Here is a 27,153-nt window from a genome sequence, read left to right on the forward strand (position 1 = left end):
GGAACTTGGGGAATATATAAAGCAGATGAAGATAAGGGACACATATTTTTTTATAGCGGCCCAATCGCAAGTTTAGGGGGTGAAATCACCCCTTGAAGTTTCAGCAGAAAAATGGTATCTCGAAAACTTCTTAAGGAAAAGTTTCATCATTTTTTTGAGGTAAAACAAAAGATGGTCACAGATTTTGTAAAAAGTACTTTGTTTATAACAAAAAATGTATTGTTACATTATTTTAAGAGATACAAAAATTTACATTATAACAAAAAAGAACCGACATTTTTTTCTGAATTAATTTATATATAATATGATAGATTTGCCCTCTATAGTTTTGTAAATTTTCATATAATGCGCAGACCGCCGGGATACGGCCGCACGAGATGTACATGTATAGGCATACAGGCGACTATTTCTATGAGATACGCATTTATTAATCATAACAAGATCATTTAAAATTTGCAATAGTAATCTTAGTATAAGTGCTCATACACTGCTAAACTTTATAGAGACTATGGACAAACAGTTAATAATTCACGATGTAAACCTAAGTACAACATTGGGCTTTAAACGGAAACAACAAAGTCGGATCAGCTTGCACGCCAGGTGCACGCATAAACTTCATGGGTTTCTAGATAGCTGTGTCTTTGTTGATTATTAGTTTTTAAAACCACGTGCTAATGTCAGCTATCTAGGAACCCACGGAGTTTATGCATACATCTAGCGTGCAAGCTGTTCCGACCTCGTTTTTACATGTATCTCGAAGGAAAGTGGTAAAGCCTCAATATCTTTTGACTCCGACGATCTAGACCCCAGTATCCCGGCGTATTCGGGCGGCCTGTGTATTATATGAAAATTTTTAAAACTGTAAGAGGCAAATCTATCATATTATATATTAATGAATTTAGAAAAAATGTCGGTTCTTTTATGTCATAAAAATTTTATTGTTATAAACAAAGTACTTTTTACCAAATCTGTGACCACCTTTTGTTTTACCTCAAGAAACCATTAAACTTTTCCTTAAGGGGGGCAATACAATTGGAAGCCATTTTGCAAGCTTTTGAGGAAATTTTTTGAACAGAAAGAAATAGTCGTACATTTTTGAAACTTTGACATTTATTAATACCTATATTAAGGTACAAAATCATATTTTTTTTAATCTTTAATTTTTCAAAATGGTGGTTTTATTAATACGATAGTCCAACAGGTCCGCGCGGGAGGTGGAAATCGGCGTGACGTGTAGCGCTCGTTATATCCTTCTCAAACATTGGAGACAGAAAGAACTTATTACTCATACCCATAGTTTCTAATTGTACCTAAATACAAATTGAAAAGTTGAGAATTGGAAGATTTATATGCGTTTGGAAAAAATAGTAAATTTTTACAGGTTTTCTTGTGTACTTTTTTTATATTTTTTGCAATAACAAAGTACTTTTTACAAAAACAATTAGGTTTAGCGACAAGGTAATAGTGTTATGAAGCTGTGATAAAAATTTCAGAAAGATCGGTTAAATAATTTTTGAGTTACAGTTCCCGCCAATTTAAAAAATCATGTTTCGAGAAAAACGCGTTTAAAGTTTTGCTTGGCCTCAGCAATGCTCAAGAGGCGTGTCACGCTCGGAGACTATAGCTTCAAAAATACTTCGAATTTCTTTATCAAATTTTGGGATGATATTCTTGACATATTGAACTAACAATTTATGCAAAAAAAAAATTTGCATTTTTTGAAAGTTCTAATTGTATTGCCCCCCTTAAAAAGTTTTCTTATATCTGTGATAGTTTCCGAGATACCATTTTTCTGCTGAAACTTCAAGGGGTGATTTCAGCCCCTAAACTTGCGATTGGGCCGCTATAAAAAATACGTGTCCCTTATCTTCACGTGCTTTATATATTCACCAAGTTTCATCAAAATCGGAGACAGACATTTCAATATGTTTCCTTGTCAGTTAAAAGGAAAACATAAAAAGGTAAACAAAATAAAACTGTCTGTACAAGCTATGAAAGAAATCCAGGCCAGTTTCGAATGTTTTATTCAATATCATAAAAAAATTGATTTTGAATTATTTAATATGAACTTACTCTGTTGTTATTACAAATAAACTTTTTGCGCAATATCAATCTTGCGACCGTCATGGTTGGCTGACGTCAGTGGTTTATGCTACTTTTTTTCAAATATTTGATTTTATATTTGAATATACAAATTACAATAAAATATGTTTCCATAATTCCTTATTCACTTTCTTACTTTTCTAGAAATTCTAATTAAAATTCCCTTACATATATATGTATATTGACAAGGTGTATAGTATGGTACAATGAAATATGAACAAGATTAAAAACCTATTTGTACTAAACAATGTTTTCTTTTTTTTGTAGCATGTATAAATTAAGAAGTTTCCTTTATTTGAACGATTTGTTTTACCTTCTCTTTACTTTCATACAACCATTTAGCCATTAGGTCTTTAGGTTGATAATTTTGTATAGTTACCGATATCAATGCGTCAATCCGTTGAGCATCGATGCCCAAATTCATATTTGGTGACCTATAAGCGATTGAAAGATTTTTGATATACATATATGTCTGGGAGAAAATATGACAGTTGAAATAAGAAGGTATTTACAAACCTTGACAAACAAGCAGCTATAAATGTAGCCCAGCTTTCAATATCACTAGGATAAGTGAATAGAAGTTTCTGCAACAACCTCTTACTGTTTGTTAGCGAATTTTGTATACAGTAACTATAAAATGATGCACATGCAATATGTGTAACATTTTCAGTAGCAGTATTTCTACTAAGAAACAGTGTTTTCTGTGCACATCTACTAAAAGATTCTAAATCTGTTTCCAATAAAATTCTTAGCAATTCCTTCCAATACCTTACATCACCTATAAGTAAGAATGAAAAAGCGTGTTTACAAATATTAGTAATCATTTATTATGTAAATATATAGTATGTATAAATCAATATACAGGGTGTCCCAGAACTGGGGTAGGAGCCGAAGAGGGATGATTGCTGAGATCATTCTAAACAACTTTTTCCTTTGCCAAAATGTTGTTTAAGGCTTCGTTTTCGAGTTATTAACGAAAAACAGTGGCCAATCAGAGTGCGCCCTTAGCGCGGGCCGAACCACGAGAGTGTTGGGTATGCTCCGCGCGGTCGTGATCAAGTGCGTCGGCACCACGTCGGTGTAATAGGATTCGTTGTTCATGAGCAATCAATAATTCGATACTATTATTTCTTTCTTTTTTTAATTCATTATTCGATACAACTTTTGCCCCACGAATCCTACTATACCGACGTAGTGCCGATGCACTTGATCACGACCGCGCGGAGCATACCTAACACTCTCGTGATTCGGCCCGCACTAACGGCGCGCTCTGATTGGCCAGTGTTTTTCGTTAATAACTCGAAAACGAAGCCTTTGCCAACATTTTGGCAAAGGAAAAAGTTGTTCAGAATGACCTCACCAATCATCCCTCTTCGGCTCCTACCCCAGTTCTGGGACACCCTGTATATGTTACTTACCAGGATAAGTAAAAATTGCTTTAGAAAGAGTAGCAATAGCATTTTTAATATTATTTCCAATTATATAGAAATATGCTAACAAATTTGTAACATGATGTCCATGTACAGAGTGATTTTTATAGATCTTTAATTCATTCAATACCAACGTAGTCAAGTTTACATCTCCATGCAATATGCCCAACGCTGCAGCTGCTAAGAGACCCATTATAATTGGTGGTTGTATCTGTATACATTGAAACAGTAAAATTTTTGCATCTTGTACTCTCTGAAACGTATATGCTATTGCTGCCATTGCGCATAATGTATAAGCTTTCTGTGTATCAGTATTAGCATACAAGTTCAATGTTGTTTCATAGGTATTATATGATTCTTCATATTTTGCGGCTAAAAATAAAATTATAACAGATGAATTCAAATAAAACTTGTTAATGTACAGTAAAAATGTACTATCACCTTTAAACAAAGATAATGCTAAATAACATTGAGAATTGTAAGTGGTTTCTTTGACAGCTTGACAAAACTTTACAGCTTCGTCATACTTAGCGAGTTGCAGTAAAACACGGGCTAGATTTATACACACAGAATCTTTTTCTTCGTTAGTACTGATGCATACAGCTGCAGCAAATTGTTCTGCTGCTGATTTATAAAGTTTCTGCCTCTCAAGTAACAATCCGTATGCGTTTCGAGCATAACAATCATTAGGATGGCGCTCTAAAATGTATAAAAACGTATACTAGTATAGATAATTACAAATTTATAATTATCTATGATTAACTATGAAATAAACTTACCAACATACCAAGTCACAACATCAGTAGCTACAAACACGGCGTGCATTTTTTCTATTATATATGTGTGAAAATGATTCTTTTCAATGTCAGGATTTAAGATCATAGTAAGTACCGAATGAGTATATCCCACTGCAGCTTGATCGTGATATCCTAGTTGTGTGCAATGTCTAAATAAATCTATTGCTTCTTTTCTGGACAACTTTTCAGCAATTATAGCCTGCCCTACCCAGCTATTTATATATGCGGGATCTAAACGCTGAGCTTGAGAGTAAGCTTCATTTCCCTTATATAAGTTTCCTGTAATAGAAAATTCAATAGAAAGAAATAACTTTCAAGTTCTTACTTTGCATTCTTTTACTATTAATAATTGTTATCTTGAATTTTCATACATTTTTAATTTAAACATACCTATATGTAGATACAAAGTTCCCAAATTACAGCAAACTATAGCACTGTTTAATCCTTTATCAATTGCCATGATGAAAGCATGCTGAGCTAATGCATAATTTTTTATATATGACGACATACAGATTACACCCAAAAGATTCCAGTGTAACCACATTGAAGGACACAGTTTAACAGCATGCTTTGCAGCAGCAAGACATTTACCAGCTAATTTTGTATGATCAACTGATGGGTCAAGCTGTAGCTGCATTAAATAACATAAAGCTAAATCGTACCATAGCAGAGATGAATGTGGAGACAGTGATAATGCACAACAGTAACATCTGTAAATAAAATGTTGATTTAGTAATCTATGAAGTACAACAGCAAGTTTTCATGATAATTTCATAGCACTCTTAATTACAGCATAACATTTGTTTAAATAGTATATATTCTTTTCTTTTCAAATCGTCACTTTTTACAAGATGATAGAAAAGGAAACGGATCAGTCGGATCGAGTCGGAAGTGCTATATGCGTTATATTGCAAGTTATGTTAAATTATTTGTACATTATTATATTTTGTTCCTTTGTAATTAATTATATCTCAACGAATGTGTGAAGTGTACTTGCTGAAGTTTATTCTTACATACATATATGTATAAGAATCTTTAAAGTGTCCGTTTGACGAGACTAATAAAGACTTCCTGGACAATGTTTAATCGTTTGATTGCCACAGACTTTACAAAAATCCGATCGAAAAATGCCTACTATAAGTTAGCCCCCCACTTGTAAAATTATAAAAATTTGACATTTGTGTTGACTTGTACTAGGTTTGTGCTACATTGCGCTCGAATATTAAAATCGTAACGTGAAAAATACGTAATGTGGAAAAAGGAAAAAAACGATTTTTTAGGCCAGTCCCCCGCTTTCCATGTATTTCAATTTTTCCAATTGTGCTAAGTTGTGCTAACATTGTGCTAAAACACCGCTCTCAAAAAATGACCAAAAAAAATCTTACGATAAAAAAGACATTTCTAGTAATATAGAACATATTTAATATTATTATCCGTATGCTTTATCTGACAAACACAATATTGTATATTTGAGTTGTGCTAGATTAGCATTTGTCGGAACATCGATATATGTATACCGCAGTTCACCAGAGTCCATAACTGCAACGCGCAGGTTGGAAGATGGTGGGGGAACGCAGCGAGCTCTCTGCTAATCGCTTTCCACTTCGTTTGGGAGTATCGCCAATCAGGGCGAAGATGCGTACTGGCGATGCGCGAAGAACGAAAACGGGACTTTTCGCAGTTATGGACTCTTGTAAACTGCGGTATAAATGGCACTTTACTCTTGTTCGCGATGCGTTGCGCTACAGTTTTCCATTCAAAACTTGCACTTGCAATCATCTGAGGGACATAATATTGTATATTTGAATTGTGCTAGATTAGCACAACTTTCGATTCCTCCGCAACATCAATATAAATGGCACTTTACTCTTGTTCGCGATGCGTCGATGCACGAATCCCTACTTCCTTCACGCGAGTTTCGCGAAATACGACAATTTACGAGTCGGCTTTTGTTCTTTCGTTTTCAGCTAATGTTCTATGTATTTACGTACTTTTTTTAATATATTGTTTTTCAATATATATTTTAGTGCTTCATTAGTATGGCTCAATACGCGTTGGAACTGTTAAATATAATTGTAGTAGACGAATATAAGATTCTTTCGGGTTTTTCCGGACAACCTATTGCACCAAGTTCAGGGGTATATGAAAAAATTAGTAATGTTTTTGAAAATGTAACTCGGAAAAATCTGTCGCCAAAATTTTAAAAGGAAACAGATATGATCTTTGGGATAAGTGTAGCGCGACGAATCGCGAACAAGAGTAAAGTGCCATTTATATCGATGTTCTGGAGAAATCGAAAGTTGTGCTAACGTAGCACAACTCAAATATGCAATTTTGTGTTTGTCAGACAAAGCATACGGGTAATAATATTAAATATGTTCCATATTACTAGAAATGTCTTTTTTATCGTAAGATTTATTTAGTCATTTTTTGAGAACGGTGTTTTAGCACAATGTTAGCACAACCTAGCACAATTGAAAAAATTGAAATATGTGGAAAGTGGGGGGGCTGGCTTAAAAATTCGTTTTTTTCCTATTTCTATCGTATTTTTCATATTGCGATTTTAATATTCGAGCACAATGTAGCATAAACCTAGCACAAGTCAGCACAATTGTCAAATTTTAATAATTTTCCAAGTGGGGGGCTAACTTCTAGTAGGCTCGAAAAATGCCAAGTGCCGCGATCGCACTTCTTCTGTTTTATGTCAGAATGAGTTATATAGCGTAATAACTCTGTCATTTAATTTTACATTTCTGTTAATTATTTATCCAATCATTTGCGTCCTAAGATAGCCAGCTTGCAAAGATACTGATGTTCAATCATGTAACATTAACAATGTATTTTGGTACTGAAACGGTTAACTGACACTATATTTAAGTATCAACAACCTAAGATAACGTTGGTAGCGTGTAAGAAATGATAACGTATCTAACACATCGCTTCCCGGATGGACGGTCTTATATAGACGTGCTTTTACAGACATAGTTTGTAAGAGTTTACGGACTTTCAGAGTAATAACGCTGGCAATTCAGAATTAGTTTATAAACTAGACGAAGGCATGAATTTTTATTTTGTGTAAGTTTAATATAGTGTAATTGCTAAAACTCTTCAACTATCTCATCCTAATGCAATTGGTACATACCTTGATGACAAAAGAAATAAGTCTCTTCGTTTAAGCAATACAATATCTTCAGTATCGTCACGTTTTATTAAAATAGAGGATACTTGTAAATGACCATATTTTTCTGGCATTGTTGCAACTCTATAACACACATCGCCTAGTAATTTCCAGATGCAGGATGTATTTTTACGTTCTTTAATAGCCGTAGTTAAACAATCCATTGCCAGTTGTAGCTGGTTCTTAGCACGACCCAATAACTGTTTAGCAATATATTCCTTTGCTAGTGCTAAACAGGTTTCACCCAATCCTTTTAAAGCAGGGATATAATTTGGTTCGTTCAACAGTAGATTTTCAAAATCTATTTTGGCTTCATTGTATTGTTTAATAATCTACAAAATAGTATTATATATTAGTAACAGTTTAGATACTTTTATAAATACTCCATTTCAAGTATGTAAAGTTATGTATATTGCTAAATAATTTAAACAAACAATACTAACTAATTTTATGTTTGCCAGTTGTATTATGGGATACAATGATTTCGGGCATAATTCTAATGCCCGTTGGTACGATTTTAATGCTGACGTGTATGCACCCCGTACGAAATATGCATCGGCTAAAGATTCCCAACAGTGACTGAAAGAAATGGTGACTTATCAAAACTTTATACCTGACTTTTTATCAATTATAGTAATAATTCATTATCCAGCAGTTTCGTGTGGATGTTGCTCATTAATTTCAAATAACAGTAGAGACAGTTCGAATGTAATTAATGAATTCGTTTCATACATAATTATTACTATACTTATACTATTATGTAATACTTGTCATAAGGATCAGCTCTAATAACATGTTGAAATGCTTTAATAGCTTGTGCTGCATCTCCTTGATCGAGATACTGCAATCCAAGTTGCAACCATGCCCATTTGGGACCGCTATCTCGTACAGTTAACTTTTGTAACAGTTGAATATTAGCATCCTAGAAACAATATTTTGTATAAATACTCATGAAAATATAATATAGAAATACTCATCCGATGTTTACCTGATTTTTAAGAAGTCTGTATGCAGTACTTAAACCAATACCAGCTTCTTCAGAATTTGGATTGATTTGTAATGCAGTTTGATAACATCTTCTGGAACGCTCAATATCATTACCATGTTCGCGGTAATAGTGACCCAAGTAAACCAAACACTCCCAATTGTAACGATCCGTCTTTATTCCATTTAAAAAGGCCATCAGACTATAGTTGTACTCTGCCATTTCCCAGTATATTGTACCAAGAAGCAACCATGCTTCAGACGTTTCCAAAGCTGAATCAAGACTATTTACAGCTTCCTCAAATTGTTTATGTCGTTTCAAATAAAATGCTCGAAGGATATTAGCCTGAACTTTAGTTTCGAATTTTGATTCCAAATTATTTAGTTTAATGTGCACATCAGGGTCGTCCAGTAGTATAGCGACGCGCGCACAAACCAATTCCAATTTCGCTGATGCGTATTTCTTTAAATTCTAATAATAAATTTAAAATACATATATAAGTATAATATTTAACAAATAATAAATATATTAGAGTAGATTTACTTGAATCCATCATAAACGTGTTAAAAATTATAACTGATATTACAGTATCGCCTCGAAATAAGCAACTCGCTCGGGACCGAACAGTTGCTTATTACGAAGCAGGTATGCTATTCGGCTTGACTTTATTCTCGAAACGGGACGATAGAGATCACGAGAAACGAGTGAGAGATCCGAGGTAGCGGCAAACGGATCTCTCACTCATTTTTCGTGATCTCTCACTTTACGGGCCACTTCAAACAAAGAAGAGGGAATAGCGAGTTGCTTATTTTGAAGCAGAGACCACTTGCTTATTTCGAGGCAATACTGTACAAGTGTAATTCATATTAATGAAGGGGTGAAGTTGACGATCGGTGGGGGGCTGCGCGACGTGTCGCATCACGCGTGATCGAGGATGCGTTTTGTTTTCTAAAGTTAGTCGTAAAAAATCCGTCGAGTAGCATTGTCGACGGAGCGTTACATTTTTTTTTCCATTTTATTTCGCTCTTTATGTATTTATCACAATTACAGTTATTTTCTTAAATTTCGATTTACTCGATCCTACAAGTGGAGGCTCGTCCGAGATCGAGAGAGGCAGACGGACGTAGAAGAATTGGAAGACTGAAAAAACATACGCACGCGATTGAATACGCAGTTGTGGTTCGCGATCGGATAAGTCGGATTTAACGGATGTGCGGTATGGTGGAAAGTTGACCACGTGCCGGTAAGTCGCAAGTTGTAATATCCGGAACGTAACGATCGAACAAGAGGAAGTTGTAACCGTGGTGCGAGACGTTGACGTGTAAGTTGAACAAGTTGTTAAAGAAATAAAATAACGACAGTTCGCGATGAGTAAACAGCAGGTAAATAGCAGTGTTGCTACGCAACAAAATGAACAGGGTGACGAAAGTGAAGCTGAAAACAGTGGTACAGACACGATGAATAATACAATAGTTGCTAAAAACCGAATGGAGGAAACGCCTGGTGCCAATGCAAGGGAAGAGCTGTCGGAGGAAATGATTGACAAAATGAAAGTGTCTCAGCTAAGGGACGAGTTACAACGACGCAACTCGCCGACAGCAGGGAAAAAAGCAGAACTTCGTAGGCGGTTCATAAAGTCGTTACAGGATGATGAGGAATCGGACGAAGAACTAGACGCAATCACCGCAGAAAGTGAGAATGATAGTTCAGAAGAAGAGGACAAACAAGTAGGAAAGCGTGAAATGCATAGGTGTAAGCGGACGATGAAAGAAAGAAATGAACGTGTGGATGTACGTTCAGGGGGAAGCCCATGCCAAGTAACAAGTGCATTTACAATCAAGGATGTGGAAGGTAGTCTTTGTTACTTCACGGGAGATGACAAATTACCTATTAAAAAGTGGGTCTCTGATTTCGAGGACATGAATGAATTACTTAGTTGGAACGACCTGCAAAAATTTATGTACGGGAAAAGAATGCTGAAGGGATCAGCGAAAAAGATCGTAGCGTTTGAGAAAGGAATAACCACGTGGGAGAAATTAAAACGTAGGTTAATACGGGAGTTTCATGTGCGGAAGAATAACGCGGAAGTACACGCCCAGTTGTACCGTCGCAGGAAACTGCCAAACGAGAGCAGTAGGCAATATGTCTATGAGATACAAGAAATCGCAGCTCGGGGAGAAGTTGATGAAGATGCTTTGATTTAATATACAGGGTGTTTCGTTTAAAACAGGCCACCTAAATCTATCTCTGAAAATACAAAAAATGTTTCTGACGTAATCTAAATGGTTTCAAAAAACGAATCAGATGGAAGAACCGTTTTTTATAAATTGTAATTTTTTAATCGTTTTTTTAAGGTCACTCGTGTTTAAATTTTAGAGTCCATGGTCGTGAATGCACAATAATATTTGCTATAACATACAACAATAAAAAATGTGTGTACATACGTAAAAAACACGAGTACCCTTGAATAAACGATTAAAAAATTACAATTTATAAAAAACGATTCTTCCATCTGATTCGTCTTTTGAAATCATTTAGATTACGTCAGAAACATGTTTTGTATTTTCAGAGATAGAGGGGATATTTATTTTAAGTCATTTATTACACACATATTCAACTGCTGACTTATTTGACAAAAAAATACATACTCTTCCATTGGAAATGAACCGGATGGGGTTTGAATCGATTAACTTTGCTAGCGCATTTGCATATTCCTTAATTGAAACACCTTCCTTGGAATCGACAATAATGGCTTCATCCTTTTTTGGAAATACATCATTAGCAATAACTTTGGCATAAGACTTCTGATTACTCGCGTTTGGCTTAGTGGCTTCGCTTTCTTCATTACGCTGTTGCTGTACACTTTCTTGGGAGTTGATAAAGTCAACAACCCCCATTTTGGGGTTGTTGCTGCTCATGCAGCTTTCGACTAGAACTTTAATTTAACTATATAGGGCTTTATACAATATCTCACTGTCAAAAATCAGAAATCACACAGAACACCAACACGCGGCCTATGTTTACACCAGTAGAGACAGAAACACGTCTGCTCGCTTCGAGATCTAGAACCGAACTCCAGAGACGATATTTAAGTGGCCTGTTTTAAACGAAACACCCTGTATAATAGACGGTATACCGGATCATAACGAGTCAAATAAAGCTTCTCGAAGCTTGCGCGCGCTGAAAAAAAAATCTTGAGACGTACGATAGATTACGTGAAAGAACAGACCGGAAGAGAGGAACAGTGAAAAAAGAGGAAAAGAAAGAGACAAAGGCAGTGGCAACTCGGCGTGACATGAAAAAGGAAAAAACGATTTTTTAAGCCAGCCCTCCACTTTCCATATATTCCAACTTTTCCAATTGTGCTAAGTTGTGCTAACATTGTGCTAAAACATCGCTCTCAAAAAATGACTAAAAAAAAATCTTACCATAAAAAAGACATTTCTAGTAATATGGAACATATTTAATATTATTATCCGTATGCTTTGTCTGACAAACACAATATTGTACAGGGAGTACCATTTATCTCGCAACCCATGCGCGCGCAAACTGATGAAAATGGCAATAGCGCAAAAATTCTAGAAATGTAAAAATCCGTACAGTTAAGTTGGTAATTGATTCGGGATACGAGTACATTGAGTTTCATCGAACTTGTCGCGGCGCACAGTGGGACAAAACGGCTTTCGGCGATCAAAACTCTGTAACTTCGGTTCTATTGGAAATATTTTAATCAAATTTTGGTAAGTTTTTGCCTATATTATGGTACTTATGTTGTACCAATATGAATCATATTGAACTACAGTGTAACGTGTAACGCATAAAGTGTATAAAGTGTAACGCATTCAATATCCTTCACTTGTTAGACATATTTTATGTCATTTAACAAAGTTAACAAGTTCGATGAAACCCAATGTACTACATACTGTTCGTTGCAGCTAACTAAGTTGCTACAAACTGAACCGACAGGGGGGCAAGGGGACTGTGCGTTCGCTCCACCTAATCCCCTCCAGGAACCCGTAACTTGAGAAGTGATCGGCCAGATTGCATAGGCGTAAAATTTCCATATTTGCGGAAGATACATTTAACTATATGAACATGTGATTTTTTTGGGATATTAATGGATTTTTTATAATACTCGTTCTTGACAACAGTTGTTATTATGCAAAATTTATGAAAATTACATTATGGAAAGTGTAAAAACTTTCGTTTTCTTAATAATGTAAACCCCGAATCAACCTCTACGCCGATGCATTCGACTTGCCGCTCGCTATCGCTTCATCTCATTCTGTTTCAATGTCTGTCCTTGGCGACGTTCGTCACGCGATAGATTTGTGGATGTAAGGGCCTCAGCCAATAAACATAATACGTGTGACTGGAGGCAGGTCAACGAATTTGATTGGACGGCAACTTAGCTGCAACGAACAGTACTCGTATCCTGAATCGAATCTTGGACCACAGTTCAGCCGATTACCAACTTAACTGTATGGTTTTTACATCTCTCGAATTTTAACGCTGTTGCCATTTTCATCAATTTGCGCGCGCATGGGTTGCGAGATAAATGGTACTCTCTGTATATTTGAGTTGTGCTAGATCAGCACAACCTGCCCGATCTCCCTCGCGGGCGGGTGGGGGGTTGCTCCTCCCCGTAGCCTGTGAGGAGATCGAGGCGCGGGGACTGCAGGTCGTATGGGTGGGGGGGCCACCATTGCACGCAGTCCCCTCGCGATGGAGCCGGCAGCGGGTGCGACCCGCGGTGTCGGCTGGAGGTGTTCTGACACTCCCCTGCCACCCTCCCCAGGGGCCGGCGGGGGGTCTTACGTAAAATTTCCTCACGATAAAAAAAAAAGGTTAGCACAACTTTCGATTTCTCCAGAACATCGATATAAATGGCACTTTACTCTTGTTCGCGATTCATCGCGCTACAGTTATCCCAAAGATCATATCTGTTTCCTTTTGGAAATTGGCGACAGATTTTTCCGAGTTACATTTTCAAAAACATTACTAATTTTTTCATATACTTCTGAACTTGGTGCAATAGGTTGTCCGGAAAAACCCGAAAGAAGCTTATATTCGTCTACTAAAATTATATTTAACAGTTCCAACGCGTGTCGAGCCATACTAATGAAGCATTAAAATACATATTGAAAAACAATATATTAAAAAAAGTAAAAACTTTTGCAACTAAAACAACCATTTGCAGCGTTACGCTCGTATGTACGTACATAGAGCATTAGCTGAAAACGAAAGAACAAAAGCCGATCCGTAGATTGTCGTATTTCGCGAAACTCGCGTGAAAGAAATAGGGATTCGTGCATCGACGCATCGCGAACAAGAGTAAAGTGCCATTTATATTGATGTTCCGGAGGAATCGAAAGTTGTGCTAATCTAACGCAATTCAAATATACAATATTATGTCCCTCAGATGATTGCAAATGCATGTTTTGAATGGAAAACTGTAGCGCAAGGCGTCGTGAACAAGAGTAAAGTGCCATTTATATCGATGTTCTGGAGTAATCGATGGAGAATTCAAAGGTAATCCTTCTATAACACGGTAGATAGGATCCTAGAAAATGCCATGTTATGTGATACTGTGTTATAGGAGACCCAGAGCCAGTACAAAATGGGGGTTACGTTCCGAAAACTTTTTAAAAACAAACATTTTTTTTTTAATTCCATATAAGCAACTTTATTTTTATTAAAAATATAAATGTATGTACCTATAACACAAGACGGAAAAAAAAATATCATTTTCATTTAATGTTGTAAGGATATTGTGATATATTCCGACGTCGACTGGGGAGACCTCCCTCCACTTTTTTTCGACTGTGTCGCTGGCGATCGTGTTTAGTGCGAATTAAGACGCCATAAAGAGAACGCGAAATAAAGAACCAAACAAAATTTTAACCTGCGCCTGCTAACAGGTTATGGGCCCAGGATAACAGTTCATAGTTAAAGTCGTCTGAGAAGTTATATTTGTTGCAAAATGCATAGTAGTGCACAGAATATTGAAAAAAATTACGAAGCATGGCGGATGCAGATGAAAAGCGTGTTGATATATAACGATCTCTGGGGTTACACTAGTGGAGAAATCGTGAAACCAGAAGAACAAGCAGCGGCGTTAAATTGGAAACAAAGAGACGAAAAGGCACTCGCACTCATTGTTTTAAGCACATCAAAGACAGAATTGGGACACATTAGGTAAGCTACCAGTTCGAAAGAAGTATGGGACGAATTAATAAGGATTCACAGTTCCAAAGGTCCGATAAGAAAAGCATACTTGTATAGACAGCTGTATAATTTGAGGAAAAATCCGTCCGAAACAATGTCGCAGTATTTAAATAATTTCCAAGAAAAAGTTAACCTATTGGAAGATGCAGGAATAGAAATTCCGCCTGAGTTACAAACGATTATGTTGCTAAGCAGTCTACCTGAAGATTATGAAAATTTCTGTGTAGCAATTGAGTCGAGAGATACTGTTCCTACAATAGATTTTGTAAAAGGGAAATTAATAGAAGAAGAAGCGAGACGTCAAGGATCGGACAGCAACAAGGAAGATGGCGCGTGGTCGGCGTTGGTTTCTCGAAAGGTCCACACGAATAAAAAACAGCGCGCACACACGTATAGAGGTGGAACTAGAGGCGACCAAAACAAAGGGAGGTTTGCTGGTAACTGCTATAATTGTGGTAAATATGGCCATCCAGCCAATCGTTGTTGTGTAAGAAGAAAGGATCAAGGTAAGGCGAATCAAGTATATAAAACATGTGAACAAGAGGATTCGTTAGTTGCGATTTCGGCGTTAGTATGTTCGGCAGAAAGAAACGAATGGTACCTCGATAGCGGAGCTACTGCTCATATGTGTAACGATCGAAACGCGTTTGAAACTTTATCCGACGAACCGATTACTAATATTAGTACAGCCGGTAAAGAAAATATAAAATCTCACGGTATAGAAGTCGTACGAATTAACGTAAATTTACATGGTAAAATAAATACGGTGAAATTAACAAATGTATTATATGTGCCCGAATTACGAAGTAACTTGATGTCGGTTCAAGCTATCACTGAAAAACAGTATGAAGTAAAATTCGTAAAAGATAATGCGAATGTCATTAGACCAGACGGCTCGTTGCTTTTTGTTGCATTTAAAAGGAATCATATGTATGTAGTTAAGCAAATGGTCAATCATAAGGTTTATAATACAATTAATGACCCTAATGCAAAATTAAAATTATGGCATGAGAGATACGGACATTTAAATTATAGTGATTTAAAAATATTAGCTGATAAGGATATAGGGTAAATATTTAGAATAAGGGAGCCACCTCCGATTTCGATCACCTTGAAATATGTTGTCAAGGTCGTCATTCTGAACAACTTTTTCCTATACATATAATAGTCGGACTCTTTTAGTTTTCGAGATATTTGAAAGAATAACGCGCTTTACTATCAATATTTCCAAGAGTGAATAAATTGCAACTAGGATCCCCTCTATTGTTTTGGGGGGCGAAGCCCCCCAAACACTCCCGCCCCCACGACGACAATAATCCCAAACCCCTTTGGGACGAACTTAAGTACTTCGAAAACACATGTGAGGATTAATGAACGGATAGTATAAAGGGTGAGGAAAAAGTCCGGGACCGGTGAAATATCTCGAAAACAAGACATTTTAGGAAAAAATATTTAATACATAAATTGTAGGGTGTCAATAGATGCATCGAACGGTGGTACGTACTTGACCTTGAGCGTAAGTATGGAGGAGCTATCCAGGTCAAGTTAAAAATTTTAAATAGAAACACCCACTTTTTATTTAATATTCTTGTAGCTGACATCGAGAGCTTTTCAAAACACTGCCATGAGCTTCTTTCGGTTGAGTACTTTTCGAGATATGAGTCGATAAAGTTGAAGCACCGTCGGCATTAGTAGTACAGTCTAATGCTAAATGTCAAGTTCACTGATAACTTTGGACATTGAGTCAACGACTTTAGTAAGAAACATAAATAAGATATATGTATATATACACACAAGGCACTCTATTGAACGCAAAATGCTGTCGAAAATTTATCTAGCCTTAAAATAACTATTTTCTCAAATATCTCGGAAACTAAAAGAGTCCGACTATTATATATATAGGAAAAAGTTGTTCAGAATGACGACCTTGACAACATATTTCAAGATGATCGAAATCGGAGGTGGCTCCCTTATTCTAAATATTTACCGATTCACGAATTACCATTCGCAGTAGGTGGTACACGAACGAAAAATACTTTGGAAATAGTACATACGGACATTTGCGGCCCGATAGATACAAAGTCGTATGGAGGTGCGCGTTATTTTGCAACGTTTATAACGATAAAATGAGATATACAGAGGTAGTATTTTTAAAGTCTCATAGTGATATCCTAACCGAGTTTAAGAAGTATCAGTTGCGTGTCGAAAAGCAAACAGGGTGTAAAATAATTAAATTACGCAGTGACAATGCCAAAGAATACGTCAGTCATGAATTTAGTAAGTATTTAGAAAGTCAAGGTATCACTAGACAATTATCGGTTGAATATACACCGCAACAGAATGGGGTCGCGGAGCGTGCAAATAGAACTATCGTCGAAATGGCGCGTGCAATGTTAATACAGTCAAATGTTCCGAAGAATTTATGGGCAGAGGCTGTGAATACAGCGGTATTTTTAAGAAATCGGTGCCCTTCAAAGGCAACCGGTGGTATGACCCCTTACGAATTATGGTTTGGTCGCAAACCAACTGTTAAATTCTTAAGAATTTTTGGATCACAGACCACGTACTTAAGAAAAGAGCCAGGGCACTCGAAATTTGAACCAAAAGGAGAAAAAGCAATTCTTGTATGGTATTCTACCGAAGCGAAAGCTTACAGATGATGGATTCCGGGTACTACAAAAGTAATTAAAAGTCGTGACGTTCGTTTTATTGAAAATGTGAGTAACAAAGTAGATTGTATAAATGTAGAATTATTGTCTGATGAGGATAAAAGAAATGAAGCCGAAACTTTAGAAAACGCGTCTGAAGAAGAGTCCGCAATTGAAACAGAAGATAAGGTATTAGAGAATCCAGACGGTAATTTGAACTCGGAGATATATGAAGATATAGATAACGAGTTAGGCAAGGACAATTCAGTATTTGAAAAGAGAAAAATAGCTCGAGGTAGACCAAAATTAATTAGGACCGGAAAACCAGGACGACCTAAAAAACAATATCATACAGCAAGGGTTGCAATAAGTACGGTAGATAACGACCCGGAAACAATAGAAGAAGCTTTAGGTAGACCCGATAAAGAGACATGGTTAGAAGCGATGAAAAGTGAATATAACTCACTATTAGAATGTAACACGTGGGAGCTAGTTGATAGGATGCCGGAAATGAAAGTAATTTCTTGTAAATGGGTTTTTCACATAAAAAGGCTTCAAAACAGCGAAATAGATAGGTATAAAGCGAGATTAGTCGCTCGCGGATGTGAACAAAAATACGGTGTAGACTATGTTGATGTTTATGTTCCGGTTGCGCGAATACAAACAGTAAGAACTCTTTTATCGATAAGCGTAGAAATGGGATATTATGTTCATCAGATGGATGTAACTACTGCGTACACATATATACAAGGCGAATTATCAGAAACAATATTTATGGAACAGCCGCCAATCTTTGAATGCAATACGAAGAAAGTATGCCGTTTGCGTCGTCCGATATATGGTCTAAAACAGTCTGGCCGTGCGTGGCAAAATAAATTAAATGAGAAATTAGAGACAATCGGTCTATACGCGTCGAAAGTGGAACTGTGTGTTTATACAGGCAATATTGATGGTCAAGTTGTGATAATTGTTGACTATGTAGATGATTTGCTCTTAGCGTCAAAGTCATTAGAGGTTTTATACAAAGTGAAGTCAGAACTAAATAAGGTTTTTAAAATGAAAGACTTAGGGCCGGTGAGAGAAATGTTAGGAATACGCATCGAGAGAGAGGGAGATACAGGGTCAATTAAAATTTCACAAAAAGAGTACACAAATAAGTTAGTAGAGAAATTTGGAATGGGTGCATGTAAACCTGTATCTACTCCGTTAGCATCCGGAATTAAATTGTCAAAGGAAATGGAGGCATAGACTCCTGAAGAAAAAAGGGAGATGGAAAATAAACCGTACAGGGAATTGATAGGAAGTCTCCTCTATTTAGCTAACACTACAAGGCCCGACATATTATTTGTAGTAGGAGCTTTGAGCAGATATTGTATAAATCTAGGCGTGCAGCATTGGAAGTGTGCAAAACACGTTATTCCACATTTTTTCGACTGTGTCGCTGGCGATCGTGTTTAGTGCGAATTGAGACGCCATAAAGAGAATGCGAAATAAAGAACGTCCAACCAAACAAAAGTTGTACTGATTTTTAACTGATTTCGAAAAGGAGGAGGTTACTCAATTCGATTAGTATGTTTATTTTTTTTGTGTTCACCGATTACTCTGAGATGGATGAACCAATCGGAACGAAACCTTTTGCATCTTGTAGGGTATGTCTTCCGATTGGTCCCATCGAAAAAAATTTTTTCATTTTCTCATTGTTATTGCAAAATACAGGAAGTTTTCAATGTCAAGATTCGACGATTTCAATGACCTTTTAATATGTTGTCGGGGACATGATTTTGAACAACTCTTTCATTATGCATAATTAACGGAAAGCTTTAGTTTCCGAGATATTCGTGAAAAACTATTGTTACTACTACATTGAATTCTACGTATGCCTACGTGTTTCTACCGGTGTATGAGTCAACATGCAGTCGCCAATTCACTACTGTTTTTTGGATACATGTATACTCTCCAAGAGATGTACCGATTGCGATAAAACCTTTCACATCTAATAGGAGATATTTCCGCGATATTTCACTTGCAAAAATTTAGGCAATTTGTTATTGTTAATAACTATTGTTATAACTTGTATGGAAGTTGTTATCGTTAAAAACTATCGTTATTGCAATTAACCAATAAGAACGGTAAACCACCTTACGGCATCCTATAAATACTGCTCGTTCCACTAAAAAGTGTGAAATAAAATAATTTTTAACAAAAAATACAACCGACTTCAAAATGCACTAAAAAGTATGAAATAATTTCTACTTCATTTATACAAATACCCAACAGCTATTAATAAAACCTATTTACTCGTTAAATAGTGTACTAAATACATTTCAACCTTTTCGGAGGCGGCGCAAAATTAAAAATACCCGAATATACGATGCTGCCAATAATGATTTGATAGGTTGTCGACGCCTGAACTAGAATCTTCCTAGTAGAAGAAAAGTTTTTAATTTTGCGCCGCCTCCGAAAAGGTTGAAATGTATTTAGTATACTATTTAACGAGTAAATAGGTTTTATTAATAGCTGTTGGGTATTTGTATAAATGAAGTAGAAATTATTTCACACTTTTTAATGCATTTCGAAGTCGGTTGTATTTTTTGTTAAAAATTATTTTTTAAATGTAACTTTAATTTAATAAACTTTTTACTCATCACTACTCAATACAATCAAACAAGAACGTCTTTTTGGTTGAACGATATCATTTCACTTTCGCAATTTTCTTATCGTGTTAGAGCGAAACCGTGTTATAGGATGCCGTGTTGTAGAAAGGCTACCTGTATACAATATTATATCCCTCAGATGATCGCAAATGCATGTTTTGGATGGAAAACTGTAGCGCAACGCATCGCGAACAAGAGTAAAGTGCCATTTATATCGATGTTCTAGAGGAATTTAAAGTTGTGCTAACGATAAGTTGTGCTAATCTAGCACAACTCAAATATACAATATTGTGTTTGTCAGACAAAGCATACTGATAATAATATTAAATATGTTCCATATTACTAGAAATGTCTTTTTTATCGTAAGATTTTTTTTAGTCATTTTTTGAAAGCGGTGTTTTAGCACAATGTTAGCACAACTTAGCACAATTGGAAAAATTGAAATACATGGAAAGTGGGGGGCTGGTCTAAAAAATCGTTTTTTTCCTTTTTCCATCGTATTTTTCACATTACGATTTTAATATTCGGGCAGAATGTAGCACAAACCTAGTACAAGTCAGCACAATTGTAAAATTTTAATAATTTTACAAGTGGGGGACTAACTTCTAGTAGGCGTAAAAGGAACCGAAGTGTTTTAAGTGTAACGAGTTCGGTCATATTTCGGTCAGGTGTCCTAAATTATTGGGAACAGAAAAAAACAAAGTGGTGAACTGTATACGGAGTACGGACAGAAAATTCTATGTGGTAAATATAAATAACTTCGCGTATAGTGCGCTAATAGAACGGGAAGTGACGTAAGTCTAATCGAAAAAGACATTTTCGTAAAGATTACAGGTGTGGAACTATATTGAACTCAGCGGGTGCTAACAGGTTTCGGAAACGCACAGACAGTTCCGCTAGGTCGATTTAACGCTGAATTAAGTGTAAACGGGTGTGAATACCGGATTGACATTTTAGTGGTACCGATGGAAACCATGGCGGCAGATGTGATACTAGGACAAAACTTTTTGACGAAAGTGAAGGTGAATATTCGGGGCGGTCAGGTCATCGTGAAAACAGTGAGTTCCGAAGATTCGCAGAAGATCATTGCCGATAAGGAAACGGTTGAGTCCGACGAAGGGGGTGAGGTAGGGCACGATCATACGAAAGACGTTACGACCGGTTAATGGCGATAAATTACATAAATGAAGGCGAATTAGATATGCGTTCGCCATATCGAGACGAAATAAAAAAGTCGATCGCGGGATATCAGCCGGCCAAAGAAATAAACACGTCTATAGAAACGAGAATCGCGTTACACAGCGAGGAACCAATTAGCGACTGAGACGACTAGCTCCGAAAGAGAAGGCGATTCTCGATAAGCAGATCGACGAATGGCTGAAGAAAGGCGTGATTCATCTTAGTTCCAGCGAATTTTCAAGCCCAATGGTAATTGTTCCAAAAAAAACGGAGAGTACCGAGTATGCATAGACTATCGAAAAATAAACAGACGAATGGTGCGCGATAGATTTCCCATGCCGCTTATAGAGGACAGTATAGAGGAGAGTAGATTCTTTAGCTGAAGCGCGCGTGTTTTCAGTAATAGATTTAAAAAACGTGTTTTTCCACGTGCCGGTGAAGAAAAGTAGTCAAAAATATACGTCGTTTGTAACCCCTAATGGACAGTATGAATTCGCAAAGACACCGTTTGGTCTTTCTAATAGTCCGGCTAGTTTCTCACGTTTCATAAGCGAAGTATTTGAGGATTTGATCAAACGAAAGGTTGTTTTCGTTTATGTTGACGATTTGATAATTCCGGGAGAAAATGAACAAAAAGCGTATGAGGGACTGGTAGAAGCGATAAAAGTAGCGGAGAAGAGCGGATTAGGAATTAATTGGTTGAAATCTAAGTTTTTGCAGACGCGTATAGAATATTTACTTGGGCTACGAAATCGAGGGCGGGTACGTGTATCCGTCTCCCGCAAAAACTAAAGCGGTACAATGTTTTCCGACGCCGAGAAATAAGAAATAGATGCAGAGCTTTTTAGGCCTCACAGGCTATTTCAGGAAGTTTATCTGTAATTATGCTAAGTTAGCTCGCCCATTATCAGAATTATTGAAAAATGAGATTTTTCAGTTTGATATAAATCAACAAAGAGCTTTCAATGTACTGAAAGATTCTTTATCAAATGGTTCGGTGTTACGTATTTATAGTCCTAAGGCGGTAACAGAATTACACACTGACGCGAGTAAAGAAGGATATGGGGCAGTTTTATTGCAGAAAGATGAGGGAGAAAAAATGTTTCATCCAGTGTACTTAATGAGTAGAAAAAGGTCAGACGCGGAAAAGAATTATCATTCATACGAGCTTGAGATATTACCGATTATCAGGGCAGTGCAGAAATTCAGGGTATATTTGTTAGGGGTAAAATTTAAATTAGTTACCGATTGCGATGCGCTCCGAAAAACGTTGTATAAACAGGATTTATCGCCTAAAATCGCGAGATGGGCGTTAATTTTGGAAGAATTCGAATATGAAGTTGAGCACCGTTCGGGATCGCAGATGCGTCATCTCGATGCGTTGAGTCAGTGTCCGGTTCGCATCACTGAAGATAAGGTGATCGAAATGCTGCGAGGAAGGCAGGACGAAGATGAACGGATTCGAGCGATAAAACAAGTGCTGAGAAATGAACCTTACGAAGACTATTTAATGGAGAGTAATTTGCTAATCAAACAAGTAGGGAATAAAAGACTTGTAGTCGAACCTGTTAGTATGTACACCGATGTTATCAGAAGAGTTCACGAAAATGGACATTTTGGGGTGAAAAAGATGACCTAAACTATATATTCAAATTAACAGAAAAGTTAGAAAGATACGTAAAGTGTTGCATACCATGTGTATTGGCAGAGAAGAAGAAGAGCTTAAACCGATACCGAAGGGAGATGCCCCTCTCTCAACATACCACGTGGATCATTTAGGACCGATGACAGCAACAAGAAAATCATACAAATATCTTTTCGTAGTAGTGGATGTGTTTTCCAAATTCGTTTGAATATACCCGACTAAAACGGTGAAGACCAAAGAGGTATTGGATAAGTTAACGGTGCAACAGAAGATTTTTGGAAATCCTTCCCGTATAATTTCAGACAGAGGTACAGCTTTCACGTCGACAGAGATCCGTGAATACTGTAACAAAGAAAATATTGAACACGTACTCATCACCGCAGGAGTTCCCCGAGGAAATGGTCAGGTGGAAAGGATTAATCGAATTATAATACCGATGCTAACGAAATTGTCGCTGGACAACCCGAACAGATGGTATCGCCATGTGGATAAGGTGCAAGAAAGCATAAATAGTACTTACCAGCGTAGCGTGGGAATGTCACCCTTCGAGTTGATGTTTGGAGTAAAAATGAAGCAGAAGAAAGATTTAAAAATTATTCAACTCATTCAGCAGGAAGTAGCAGAAATGTTTGCTGAGGAACATGATCAGCTGAGAGAAATTGCAAAAGAAAACTTAATCAAGATTCAAGAGGAGAACCGACGGAATTACAATAAAAATATTAAGGAATCTCGTGGCTATTAAACGGACACAATTTAGTGCTGGATTGAAAATCAAGGCAAAATTCCTGGGGCCCTATAAGATTACAAAGGTGAAAATGAATAATAGATACGAGGCCGCGCGACGTGTCGCGTCACGCGTGATCGAGGATGCGGTTTGTTTTCTAAAGTTAGTCGTAAAAAATCCGTCGAGTAGCATGGTCGACGGAGCGTTACATTCTTTTTTTCTATTTTATTTCATTCTTTATGTATTCATCACAATTAAAGTTATTTTCTTAAATTTCGAAACGAAAAATCTCCATTCATTCGTCCTCCTCGATTTACTCGATTCTACATTAATAAAAAATTTTCTTACCTTTTCGTATATTTGCAAAGTACTTTCCCATTTTTGTTTGCTATTACTTCTACTCATGGATTCAGCTAATATTAGTTCTATTTTATGCAACAATTCATCATTCTGTTTGCACTCTTTGATTTTCAGTGCTTGTCTCGCAGCACTTTCTGCATCTTCCCAACAATAAAGTTTTGCATTTATTTCGCTCAATGTTACCCACCCGTATACTGAATTTGGTTTTAACACAAGTACATCTGTTAATATTTCTCGTGCTCCTACCAAATTGTCATGCTCCTTTAAGTATACTGCTTTAGCAACAGCTGCACTTTCAGAATTTACATTTAATTTTAACAAAGATTCATAGAATTGTGTTATATCAATGTCAATATCATTTTCATACAAAATATTTTGTTCATAATAGACTTGGCATATGTATTCTGTACAAAGAAAACAGTAATAATTAGAAAATCATAATTATTATTCAACTCATTTTTAATACTTACCCAATGGCAAGATATCTTGTGGAAATTTCTGATGTACATTTATAGCTTGTTTAATTAAAACCATTAATTCACTTCTGTTATATAAAATTTTTAAATATTTTCTATAATAATCCTGCCGATCAGACACACTATCATCGTTGATTACAGATACAAAAATACTCTCGAATGCACCTTGATATTCTGGTGTCATCAAACCATTATAATTATTTATTAATATCCATGCTAGTGTTTTATTAATCAACATAATTTTATCATCATCTAATTCCTTTTGTAATTTAAATAAACTTTCAATACACTCAACTAATACATCACTATCTTTAACTTGTAAAGAAATATCTAAGAGTTTGTTTAAAGTAGTTGAAAATTTAGAACCACTGTAAATAAATGATTGAATAACAAATTTTAATAGATACATTTTAAATAGAAATGAAACTTATAAAATGTGTAAAGATTTTATACCTATCTAACTTCAAAAGTTTGCAATAAGCTAATATAAGCTTATTATAAGATTCATCGTTGTGTAAATTTGTTTCATAATAAATTACTAAGCCTTGCCAAGCTAATGGATTATCTGCTTGTATCTGTATAGCTTTTTGAAGAATCAATGGTATTTGTGACTTGTGTTCTTCAATTTCATTCATCGCAACAGCCAACAGAACAAGAGTTCCATAATGATTTTTATCTTTCTTTAATATCTTTTTACATTTCTTTATTACATCCGCAAACTTCTTTTGCTTATATGCCTCACGAGCTTCTTTATAAGCTGCTTTCACTTCGTCTGACATGTTTAAATTACAACAAATTTTTGATAAATGTTAAAAATATACATTAATAATTCAACTTCTGTAATGAAACGTTTAATTGCCGATATTTTTCACTGTGTAGTTTGATTAACTTTTATGTATCTTTGAACATCACATTACATTTCTAACATATATTTCTGTTATTATCTCTTTACAGATAAATTTTATACAATTTTATTTTACACAGCTTTACAATTTATGACTCAATTACATTCAGATTACTGTATTACAATGTGTGTGCTTATCAATACAAAATATAATTTGGTTACGTTTTCACAGTACGTGTATGAAGTTAGCCCCGCACTTTTCGAATTTTGTATTTTTTGAAATTGTGCTGCATTGTGCTACGTTTATGCCGTATTGTGCCGTAAACCGTAACTCTGTAAGTCAAAGCGTACTCAAGAAAATTAAAAAAAAAACAAAATTTTTGATAGCCCCGCACTTTACAAATTTTGAGTTTTTCTTTTTTGTGCCGTATTCTGCTATGTTTGTGCTGAATTGTGCCGCAAACGAGAGATCGATAATAACAATTAGGAAAATAAATAAAAACAAAATTATACTAGCCCCGCACTTTTGCCGAAACAAACTTTTTTTTTTAAAATAATTTTTGATAACTTGTGCTACATTGTGCCGTCGATAGAAACTCAATATCTCTACATATTCATTTTGAAGATAAAAAATGTTGAATTTTTAGGAATACAAAATTCACTATTCGTATAACTTACGAACGGTGACAGATAATCGAATTCTGCAAGTTATGCTGAATTATACTACTTACAATCTGCGAGATACATGCGTTAAAAGTTGATATTAGCTTAACTGTTAATAAAAATTAACAAAAAAGGGTGGGATGATTAAAAAATTTGAGATTTTCGAATTTTCTTTGATTATGCCGGATTGTGCTAGACTAGCACAACAACTTTTTCTAATGACAAAATTTCGTCAGATCACCAGATTACGCAGCATTGGCAAAGTTAGGAATTTACATGCGTTAAAAGCTGTATAAGTGCAAGAGAGATTGGGACAAATATTGTATACATATATCCAGCCGAGGTGGCGATTCTGCGTTCGTACATATGTACACTGAGTCCCATCGAAGTTGTCGCAGTGAAGTTGGCGCATTAACCCATTCACGCCGTGTCGGTGAATGTGTAGCCAACTTCACTGCGACAACTTCGATGGGACTCAATGTACATACATACATACACAGAATCTCGTGGCGTATCATCAGTGCGTAGCATTATGCCGTCCCATCAGTTCATGGTTCGTATGCACGTCCAAACTTGCATAGATGGGGTGTATCGTGAATGCGTAACATTTCTTTGATGGGACGGCGAAAAACCGACAATTGATGGGACGTTGCGATGTTACGATGTTACGCTGTTACAGTGTGGCGTCCACACTTGATACACGATGGGGTTACGTTACTGTGTTCTGTTGCATGTCTGTACCCACCTTTACACGGCTTCCTCGTCGAGCGTCTCGGTTCGCTTAGGGGGATTCCCCCAAGTGAAGGGGATAGCGATGTTGTATATATCCAACCAATCTTTTGTTGCACTTATCCAGCTTTTACTTACTATTAAATAAAAGATTTTATTGAAATACATTTCTCTTCTTTTCGATACCTGTTACTTATTATATTATTATGATTATTATGATTACTATGATTATTACATTATTAATATTATTATTGATTATATCCTACAGAACCTATGTAATATTTTTTATTCATTTTTATTTCTAAATGATTTCTACATGAAATTAGAAGAAAATAACTTTTTTCCAATTTTTTTTTCTATTCATCATTTTTTCTAAATGAATATTTATTTACCTTAAAAACACATACTTTACACTTAGAACTAGAGTTCGTCATTTATTAAAAAAATAATTTCCAATAAACTAAAGAGGGTTATTAAGTTACCTCCTTTAAAATATTTTACGTCTTAAAA

The 27,153-nt window shown here is 36.0% G+C and overlaps 2 protein-coding genes across 2 annotated transcripts; one reads left to right on the forward strand and one right to left on the reverse strand.

Moving 5' to 3' along the window:
- Positions 1 to 1,382: 1,382 nt before the first annotated feature.
- On the reverse strand, positions 1,383 to 26,248 carry LOC114878582 (tetratricopeptide repeat protein 37). Its single transcript, XM_029192545.2, has 13 exons — positions 24,861 to 26,248; positions 24,402 to 24,775; positions 23,920 to 24,335; positions 8,497 to 8,964; positions 8,276 to 8,430; positions 7,952 to 8,087; positions 7,473 to 7,840; positions 4,721 to 5,040; positions 4,313 to 4,609; positions 3,975 to 4,232; positions 3,522 to 3,905; positions 2,620 to 2,881; positions 1,383 to 2,537 (listed from the first exon to the last, which is right to left on the reverse strand). Exons 1-13 carry the CDS (start codon positions 25,184 to 25,186, stop codon positions 2,381 to 2,383), a joined length of 3,921 nt encoding a protein of 1,306 aa, XP_029048378.2. The 5' UTR covers positions 25,187 to 26,248; the 3' UTR covers positions 1,383 to 2,380.
- LOC114878588 lies at positions 9,153 to 12,596 on the forward strand. Its single transcript, XM_029192558.2, has 2 exons — positions 9,153 to 10,626; positions 11,621 to 12,596. Exons 1-2 carry the CDS (start codon positions 9,861 to 9,863, stop codon positions 11,689 to 11,691), a joined length of 837 nt encoding a protein of 278 aa, XP_029048391.2. The 5' UTR covers positions 9,153 to 9,860; the 3' UTR covers positions 11,692 to 12,596.
- Positions 26,249 to 27,153: the final 905 nt, after the last annotated feature.

The sequence above is a fragment of the Osmia bicornis genome, chromosome 11 (assembly GCF_907164935.1).
Source record: "Osmia bicornis bicornis chromosome 11, iOsmBic2.1, whole genome shotgun sequence".
Lineage (NCBI taxonomy): Eukaryota > Metazoa > Arthropoda > Insecta > Hymenoptera > Megachilidae > Osmia > Osmia bicornis.

What these genes read in the sequence shown, in the direction of transcription:
- LOC114878588 (XM_029192558.2), top strand. Translation starts at nt 9,861, where the DNA reads ATGAGTAAACAGCAGGTAAATAGCAGTGTTGCTACGCAACAAAATGAA. An exon ending in GAAACTGCCAAACGAGAGCA is followed by an intron (nt 10,627 to 11,620) that starts GTAGGCAATATG and finishes CCTGTATAATAG; the next exon opens with ACGGTATACCGGATCATAAC.
- LOC114878582 (XM_029192545.2), bottom strand. Translation starts at nt 25,186, where the DNA reads ATGTCAGACGAAGTGAAAGCAGCTTATAAAGAAGCTCGTGAGGCATAT. An exon ending in TTATTTCTTTTGTCATCAAG is followed by an intron (nt 5,041 to 7,472) that starts GTATGTACCAAT and finishes TTTTATTTACAG; the next exon opens with ATGTTACTGTTGTGCATTAT. An exon ending in AGCAATTTTTACTTATCCTG is followed by an intron (nt 2,882 to 3,521) that starts GTAAGTAACATA and finishes TCTTACTTATAG; the next exon opens with GTGATGTAAGGTATTGGAAG.